Source organism: Gigantopelta aegis, chromosome 12 (genome assembly GCF_016097555.1).
Source record: "Gigantopelta aegis isolate Gae_Host chromosome 12, Gae_host_genome, whole genome shotgun sequence".
Lineage (NCBI taxonomy): Eukaryota > Metazoa > Mollusca > Gastropoda > Neomphalida > Peltospiridae > Gigantopelta > Gigantopelta aegis.
The window spans coordinates 1,837,363-1,847,071 of record NC_054710.1 but is presented as its reverse complement, the minus strand read 5'-3'; the positions used below and the strand labels follow the sequence as shown (position 1 = coordinate 1,847,071).

Sequence of the window (9,709 nt, the reverse complement as noted above, 5' to 3'; positions counted from 1 at the left end):
ATTTCATCTGCATGTTTGTGTGACTGGAAATCCAACTATTTATTACATCTACGTGTGTACGTAACTGGATTGATCGCATTTCTTGTACATTCTTGTATATATAAATTAAATTTGCATATGTATCACACCAATGGGGCACCGTATCACAGTGGAGCCCTCGAGAGTTATATCCCGCACCGTCTTGCAAAGAAACGTTTATTTACTATTATTATTATTAGTTTAACTTATTTTCGTGTTTATATCCAATTAAGATTCAAGGACGCTGTCCTGGGTAAACATCTCAGCTATCTGGGATGTCTGTCCAGAACAGTGGGTTAGTTGTTAGTTGTTAGTCTAATCGTTGTTAGTGAGAGAAGAGGGTATAGTGGTCTTACACATCCCCTCTGAATCGTTAAAACTCGCTCTGTGTGGGAGCCGGTACCGGGCTGCGAACCCTGTACCTACCAGCCTTATATCCGATGGCTAACCATTGAGACCGGTATTTTTTAATTTTTAATTTTTATTTATTTATTTTTTATTTTTTGCAAATGATCTAATGTAATATATTACAACTGACGACCAACGATAACCAACCGACCAAGCAATGAAATAAACACTGGGAAATAGGCATGTACGTATTTCGTTCATTCATGAAAACCAACCATGCATACGTGTTATATTATAGGACCTACTGATCTATTTAAATAGCCTTAAGTTACAAGATAATAATAACCCCACAGGCTTCATTTAGTAACAAGATTGGACACCTTTTCCTTTACATCAAAAAGCCGGATATATTTAGTTTTTTTCTCCTTCATATACGTACACTTTGACGCTATTTTTTATTTAAAGTTTGCTGACTATAATTCGAAACGAGGAAGTAGTCGTTTAGTTTTGTACCGGTCCATGAAACGTGTATTGTTTTAGTTTTTTTGTTTTTTTGTAAACTGATCTGCGTTTTACATTGGTTAACTCGTTGATTAAGTGTTGGTAGTAGTGTTGTTGATTTATTGTCCACTGCTTAATATAAGTGTTTAACAATATATAATATATGATTTATGTATATGTGCCTTCGTGCGTGCGTGTGTGTATTAGGGAGATAGGTATTCAACAGACAGACAGAGAGACATGCGGACAGAGACACTGACTCACAGACAACCAGACTGACGGACACACGGATTGATAGATACAAAGAGAGACAGATAGGTAGAGAGACAGACAAACAGACATATAGACAGACCAATAGACAGATAGATAAATAAATAGATAGACAGCCAGACTAATGGACACACGGACAGATAGGTACAGAGACAGAGAGACAGACAGACAGATCAATAGGCAGACAGATAGATATATAGACAGCCAGACAAACAAACAGACAGACAGACAGTTAGACAGACAGACAGAAAGATAGATAGATATATAGATAGAGATAGATAGATAGATAGATAGATGGATAGATAGATAGACAGGCAGACTAACGGACACACGGATAGATAAATACAAATAGAGACAGATAGGTACAGAGACAGACAGACAGACAGATCAATAGGCAGACATATATAGACAAACAAACAGACAGATAGACAAGCAGACAGACAGACAGAAATATAGATATATAGATAGAGATAGATAGATACTAGCAGATATATATATATATATATATATATATATATATATATATATATATATATATATATATATATATATATATATATATATATATATATATATACCCTCTAAACCGAATATCAATGGGACCAAGTAAAATGTCTGGTTTTCAGAGGTGTCCGGTTTTCAGGGGTCTGCATTTACGTAACTACCTTCCCTTCCCCATTAAATAGTTCAGCTTATCGTTTATTTCTACTAATGATCTTTGCAAACTCTGCTTTATAAAGTTTATTAAACCTCTCGCTTCTTGATAATGTCTCCAACTGCTGAATTTCCCATACTAAACTCTTCACCCCCAAATCTTAACGTTCGTTTAGGTTTACTTTCGAAACTTTTAATTATTTAAAGTTTATAATCGTGTGATAGTTCAACACGGCGACGTTTAGCTGGTTGTTTTGTCATGTTGAAAATCGATATGAAAATAAAATGTTACTAACATCTGTTCGACCATGCAAAGCCAACGTTACTTTTGTTTACTCTTTATTTAGCTAAATAAATGTTTTTAAAAGAGCAACAAATTCACACGATAGGAAGACAGTGAATTAAATTCATTGATATTTTTGTCGATCTTTGAATCAAATCATGTTACACGTTTGTGAAGGAATATATAGACCGTAAATCACCTTCGTAACTTAAAACATCTAACGCAAACCCGAACTCGGTTTATCGTAACCAACACAATGCTTGTGTAAATTAAATATCTACGCTGGCGATGGTTTTTTTTGTTAAATGTTTATTGACATGTTACCAACCTTGCCTACTTAGGGGCGTGTAACTGTGATTACATTGATAATAGCGAACCCGAGCATGTGCACATTATGTGTTCGCAGACAGGTAATCCGGCTGGAGTGACATTAGGAGCAATTAGTGGTGCCAGAACAGAACAGAACAGAACTGTATTACACATTGACTGGTAGTGGTTTGGTCATTCGGTTTTCATGGGGACGATTTACACTAAATTGACACATTGGAACTGAATTGTTTGTCCGGTGTTCAGTTTAGAGGGGTTTCCGGTTTAGAGGGGTAAATTTTAGTGTTAAAAGATACGCAACTCACGGGACTGTGTAAAACGTCCGGTTTTGAGGGAATTCCGGTTTACTGAGGGTCCGGTTTTGAGGGGTTTCACTGTATATATATATATATATATATATATATATATATATATATATATATATATATATATATATATATAGACAAACAAACAGACAGATAATACACAGGCAGTTAGACAGACAGAAATATAGATATATAGATAGATAGAGATAGATGGATACTAGCAGATATATATATATATATATATATATATATATATATATATATATATATATATATATAGATAGATAGATAGATAGATAGATAGATAGATACTAGTAGACAGATAAATAGATAGACATATAGATAGACAGACATATATATATATATATATATATATATATATATATATATATATATATATATATATATATATATATATATATACACATACATACATATATAGATAAATAGACAGACACATAGGTAGGTAGGTAGGTAGGTAGGTAGGTAGGTAGGTAGGTAGATAGATGAATAGACAGACATACACAGATAGATGGATTGGTTGATGAATAATTTGATAGAAGGATATATGGATGTGTACACATATACAGACAGAGACAAAGACAGACAGACAGACATACAGACGAACAAAAATATTTTTTTCTCTCAAAATATGCAGGGCGTTTTGCTCCATTGTTTTCATTCTGACAGTCACCCTCAACCCCTCCCCCACCCCCTCTCCCCCACCTCCCACACTCCCTCCCGCAATGGTCACTTGTTTCAGCCGGGCCTGATCGTCTGTTTAACAACAGCGCTGCGCAATACCCTCATTTGTAAACATAAGGTTCTAATAGACCAAATCAATTCCTATTGCCGATTATGTTAACGTTTACTAATAAAACTGATATAAGCAGCGTATCAACACACCCAGTAAGTACGTGTACATCAATAAAAAGTGTGGCACCTCACATCTAATCTACCTGTAAGAAAATGAGGCGGGGGCGAGGAGTGATTATCCATTTAAGAGATTTAATTAATATTTTTATTAGCAACCGAATTTGGGGGCACCCCGCATTAGTTTCAACCTCTGGTATATAGCCTACTGCATAACAACTGTATAACAAATAAAAGTGTATTTATTTATTGTCAATGGATAATAGTATTTGCACAAATAATTAATGTTACATATTACACCCACAGCTGTCAGAGGCGGATCTAGTGGGTGGGGGCATGGACGACAGTTATAATTTTATTATATATTTAATTTTCATCCCCCTCCAAACCTCCTCCAAAGTTCCTTTGGCATTCCACCTCATGTTATTGCTCCCCCCCCCCCCCCCCCCCCCCCAATGGATTTTCTGGATCCGTCACTGGCTGTTTTTACTCCGTAAACTTTGACACGGAACTCTCGTCTTTGTTACCAAGCAGCCATAAGCAGTTATCGCGACCTGTGTGTTGAAAGTGTGATGTAAATACGTGACGCGGCGACCCGGAAGAACCAGCGTAACGCTGACAGTGTGGGCGGTGGCAAGCTTCCCCGTCCATTTAAAGATACGGTCTCGAGTTTTTATTATTATTATTTTTTTTTTTTTAAATTAATTTTTGTACTCCCCACACAACAAATCAACAACAAAAACACCACGACAAAAACAAATCAAAAAACAAAACAAAAAACAACAACCCCAAAACCCAAAACCCACAACAAAAACAACAACAAAAAACAACAAAAAAGAAACCAGAAAAAAGTAAACGTTCTGTTGAGTGCTCGCTTGAAATGCGTGCATCGCAGGATCGAATCATCTCGGTGGATCCATTCAACTGATTGGTTTTTCTCTCGTTCCAACCAGTGAACCTTAACTGGCAAAATGCCGTGGTATGTGCTGTCCTGTCTGTGGGAAAGTGCCAATGAAAGATCCCTTGCTGCATTAGGAAAAAGGTAGCTGGTTTCCTCTGATGACTACGAGTCAAATGTTTGACATCCAATAGACGATGATTAATAAACAATGTGCTCTAGTGGTGTAGTTAAACAAAACAAACTTTTTTTCTTTTTTTTTTCAAAGTCTAACTTCTAGAGTTTTGATTATATAATTAAAACAGTTACTACAAGTATTGTCAGAGGCAGTCTTCACAAATTAATAGAACTAGTTAGGAAATTTTGAATTATTGAAATTTTATTAAAGTTTAAATTTTCAATAGAGACATTCAGGAAGTTGACTGATAGTTCTGAAACTTGGTACTAAGATTCTCAGCAGCAGTCTTCACAAACTAATAGAGAGCTATTTTTGAATTTCAAAACCTGAAATACAAATTTAACACTGGAAATTTCAACGTCTATTTTCTCATCGAATCTTAAATTTAAAAGATTTAAATATAAACACTAGTGTAGGCAGCGTAAGGAGAAGGGGTGGGCAAGGGGGCATGTGTATGTGTGCATGTGTCCCTCACTTTGTAGCAGCAGCGATGTTTTTTTCCCCCGTTATATATATATATATATATATATATATATATATATATATATATATATATATATATATATACCTGTGTGTGCCCCACCCCTCCTTCACACTACACACGTTTTGGTTTTGGCACCTTCCTACACCTGTGATAAATTTTACCCCCGACTTGACATTTGTCATAGGAGCACAGACTCCCAGTTTTGTACGGGGACAGGCATGCTTTGGCTCTTATTAATACACGGAAATGCCCGAATCTGGATAACAACATTTATTCATATTACCATTACTGTCAAACATATATATAGGGGTTCAGAGTGAGACGAATCGCCACGCATTTTTACATGGATTATAACTAATTTCGCGGGTAGGAAAAAGGAAGGAAATGTTTTATTTGACGAAGCACTCAACACATTTTATTTACGGTTATATAGCGTAGGTGGGTAATACATGATAAAAAAGGTCTCAGGTTAGCACATTTTGGCCCGAATATCAGTATAATTTTTGCCCGAATTTGAGGTTTTACTCCAGCACCCTATGTCTCGTACACTTATACAGAGGAGCTTATTTACAGATTTTTCCGGTGTCTGTCTGTCCGGCATCTGTCTGTCCATTTTCGGTTTTGTGTCTGTCTTCATACAGAGTTTTGATTGGGTTGTTGTGCAAATCTCACATATTAATGCAGAGATATTTCGGTATTTTTCTGTTGTTTGTTTGTTCATTAGTTTGTTTGTTTGTTTGTTTATTTTTATTTTTGTTTGTTTTTGTTTTGTTTATTTTTTGTTTGTTTATTTTTTGTTGTTGTTGTTGTTTGTTTTGTTTTTTTGTTGGTTTTTTTATCCCGCTGCTCTGTTTCCTTTCACGTCCATAGCTTTTCTTTCCGATCTGGCCGCTCCTCCTATCTTCAGTTTCTTTCGCTGTCCACCTCTACTTCCCAGTTCATGCCTCTCCAACCGCGACATGTGATTGTGTTTTGTGGCTATTCGTGCCACACACTAGCCATTTCCATTGTGTTTTAATCTCCCGATATATAAACCTATGTGTAGTATTTCTGTGTTTTCCTTTCAGCGGTTCGGAAACACCTGTATGATGAAGTGAGTGACGAACAAATTCAGACGGGTAAAAAGGAAGATTTTAAACGCCGGCCCCGAGCTTACGACGAGATCGAAATCGACGACGAGGACGGACCGACGATGGTGGACGGATCGCCGGACGGAACGCCGGACGAGCAATCATCACGCACAGTCAGTCACTGTTTAACGGGCTTTAGCCATCTCGAGTCTGGGTTTTTTTTTTTTTTTTTTTTTTTTTTTTTTTTTTTTTTTTTTTTTTTTTTTTTTTTTTTTTTTTTTTTTTTTTTTTTTTGGGGGGGGGGGGGGGGGGGGGGGGTAGATGGGTGTTTTTTTTTTTAGCTTCAAGACACCACTAGAGTGCTTAACGGCACCACTAGAGCAGATTTATTAATTAATCATGGGCTATTGGATATCAAACGTTTGGTAATTCTGACACGTAGAAGAAATCCGCTACATTTTTTTTCTAACGTAGCAAGGGATGTTTTAAATGCATTTTCCCACAGACAGGAAAGCACATACCACGGCAATTTGTGATGCACTGGATGTAACGAGAAAAACCCAATCAGTTAAATGGATCCACCGAGGTGGTTCGATCCTGCGACGCATGCACCTCAATCGAACACTCAAACGACTGTTTGACGACACCACTAAACCATATTGATTTATTAATTATCGGCTATTTGATGTCAAGCATTTGGTAATTTTGACATATAGTTTTAGAGAGGAAACCCACATGTAATTTTCCATTAAAAATATGGGCGGGTCGTAGCCCAGTGGTCAAGTGCTCGCTCGATGCGCGGTCGGTCTGGGATCAATCCCCGTCGATAGGCCCATTCTCGTTCCAGCTAGTGTACCACGACTGGCATATCGAAGGCCTGTCTGTGGGATGGTGCATATAAAAGATTCCTTGCTGGTAATCGAAAAGAGTAGCCCATGAAGTGGCGACAGCGGGTTTCCTTTCTCAATATCTGTGTGGTCCTTTACAATATATCTGAGGCCATATAACCGTCAATAAAATGTGTTTAGTACGTCGTAAAATAAAACATTTCCTTACTTTAGTAACAACTTTTATAGGCACCATCCCACAGACATGATAGCACGTACCACAGCCTTTAATGTACCTTTGATGATGGGCCCACTAACGGGGATCGATCCTAGACCGACCGTGCGTCAGGCGAGCGCTTTACCACAGGGCTACGTCCCTCCTCCTGATTAATGCTATCAACTGTCACGTAACGGTTGGCCAAGTCGACGATGGCCTTGTTATTTTCCTAACTCTCGACTTACGACCGGTGCGCTCAGATTAACAACTAATCTGTCGTAGGAGTTTACTATTTACTTACATATTAAATATATTTTCTTGAATATATATATATATATATATATATATATATATATATATATATATATATATATATATAGGTATATATAGGTATATAGGTATATATGTATATATGTATATCTGTATATGTATATCTGTATATATCTATATATATATATATATATATATATATATATGTATATATATGTATATATATATATATATATATATATGTATATATATATATATATATATATATATATATATATATATATATATATATATATATATATATACACACACACATACATGTGTATATGTATATGTATGTATGTGTATATATATATATATATATATATATATATATATATATATATATATATATATATATACATACACATACATACATACATATACATATACACATGTATGTGTGTGTGTATATATATATATATATATATATATATATATATATATATATATATATATATATATATATACAAAACTACATATATGTGTTTTTCTGATTTCTCTATTTCCTGCAGGAAACACCGATGCCGCAGATGTACTTTTGTATTTATTACATACTATAAATTGGAATTTTTTTTCCAAATAATAATTTAGAAATTGTAACACTGCTAGCTAATGACGGGGATGTCGAAATTTACACAACTAGGTCAGCTGTGATACTACGCGGACCGAAGAACCATCAATTATTACACATAGGAATATAGTTCTATTTAAACAATAAACAGAAATAAGAAAGAACGAGTGAAAATTTACCTATAATTTTAATGATATTGTTTGAAATGCCTTTTAAAGACAATGTAATAGCTAAAATTCACGAACAATATAATATTTAATTTGCTCGTAATACGTCAGAAAACCTTCAGCGTGCCAGTTTTATCAACGAAAAAAAATGTCAAGAATTGTTCACTCAGTGTCTGAGTCGTCATCGGTGTGTTTTCTTTTATTGATGTTCATGGAATTATTCCTTGCTGAAAAGTTTAAGTTTATATTAAATGTGCCTCCATAAATCATCGCTCCACTGAATAATCCGGTTGACAGTTCATTCAAGTTTTCTACGTGAGGAGACGGCATTGTTGCTAAAGTCGACGACAGTCACTTTTCGCACCCTTGTTTTGGCTTCGTACACAATAAATATAGCATATCTTACCGCAATTTCATTAGAAATCCATATTTCGTAAAAGGTGCAATTTTTTAATCACAAGATATATATATATATATATATATATATATATATATATGCGAAATAAAGATCGGTTCTCTGTTCTGGTTCTGTTCTCTCAGTTGGTAGCCTTCACCTGTCATAAGTCGACATCGACGAGTTGGCCAACTCCGCCGTGACAGTTGGTAGTCTGACGCTAGCATGAAGTGTTTCCGAATGTTACAGATTTTAATTGTTATTTCAGACAAAGTCTCTGAACTACATCGAGGTAGACGTGCAGCCCCGGGACCCCAGCTCGGAGGTGAGGAGGTCGGACCCGCCCACCCATTACAGCACGGTGGAGGTCGGGGCGGACGCAGGGACGAACAAGAGAAAAGTTTCCATTGACCTACAGGAATGACGTCATTTGACAATTCACTCTTATAACGGGAGAAACAAAACTGAACTGAGACTTGTATAAAGAAAAATATGTATATTGAAGTAAATATTTTATAATAATTAGTATTATGATTATTACACAGGCACGGCGGAGCAGGGTGTGTGCGTGTGCGTGTGTGTGTGGGGGGGAGACTCGAGAGTATTGTCTCTAGCCCCTCCCCCATTAATTCTGAATCAAAAATATTATTGGTAGTAACTCTTAAGGCAAAGATGAATTTTACTAATTCTTGTAGAATGCAACCATCTTCGGTGGTGTCGTGGTTAAGCCATCTGCCATAAGGCTGGTGGTAGGTACAAGGTTCGCAGCCCGGCACCGGCTCCCACCCAGACCGAGTTTTAACGACTCAGTGGGTTAGTGTCAAACTTTTACATGGAAGTATACCCCCCCCCCCCCCCCCCCCCCCCCCCCAATCCACTAGAGACTTTTGTTTTGCGCCCTCGATCTCAGTCAGCCCCATACCCAGTGTCTACTTGCTTCTGTCGTGCCTGTTGCAACAAACAACATGTAATGTTTTATCAAATCACAGTCAGCCCCATACCCAGTGTCTAC

The 9,709-nt window shown here is 36.4% G+C and overlaps 1 protein-coding gene across 3 annotated transcripts in view; it reads left to right on the top strand.

The window, feature by feature from the left end:
- LOC121386426 overlaps positions 1 to 9,219 on the top strand; it is a 34,719-nt gene extending 25,500 nt beyond the window's left edge. For all 3 annotated transcript variants that reach the window (XM_041517315.1, XM_041517317.1, XM_041517316.1), the window contains exons 2-3: positions 6,207 to 6,382; positions 8,966 to 9,219. In XM_041517315.1, the coding sequence (XP_041373249.1) occupies positions 6,207 to 6,382; positions 8,966 to 9,121 (332 nt within the window). In that variant the 3' untranslated portion in view covers positions 9,122 to 9,219. The remainder of the gene's footprint in view (positions 1 to 6,206; positions 6,383 to 8,965) is intronic.
- The last annotated feature ends 490 nt before the right edge of the window (positions 9,220 to 9,709 follow it).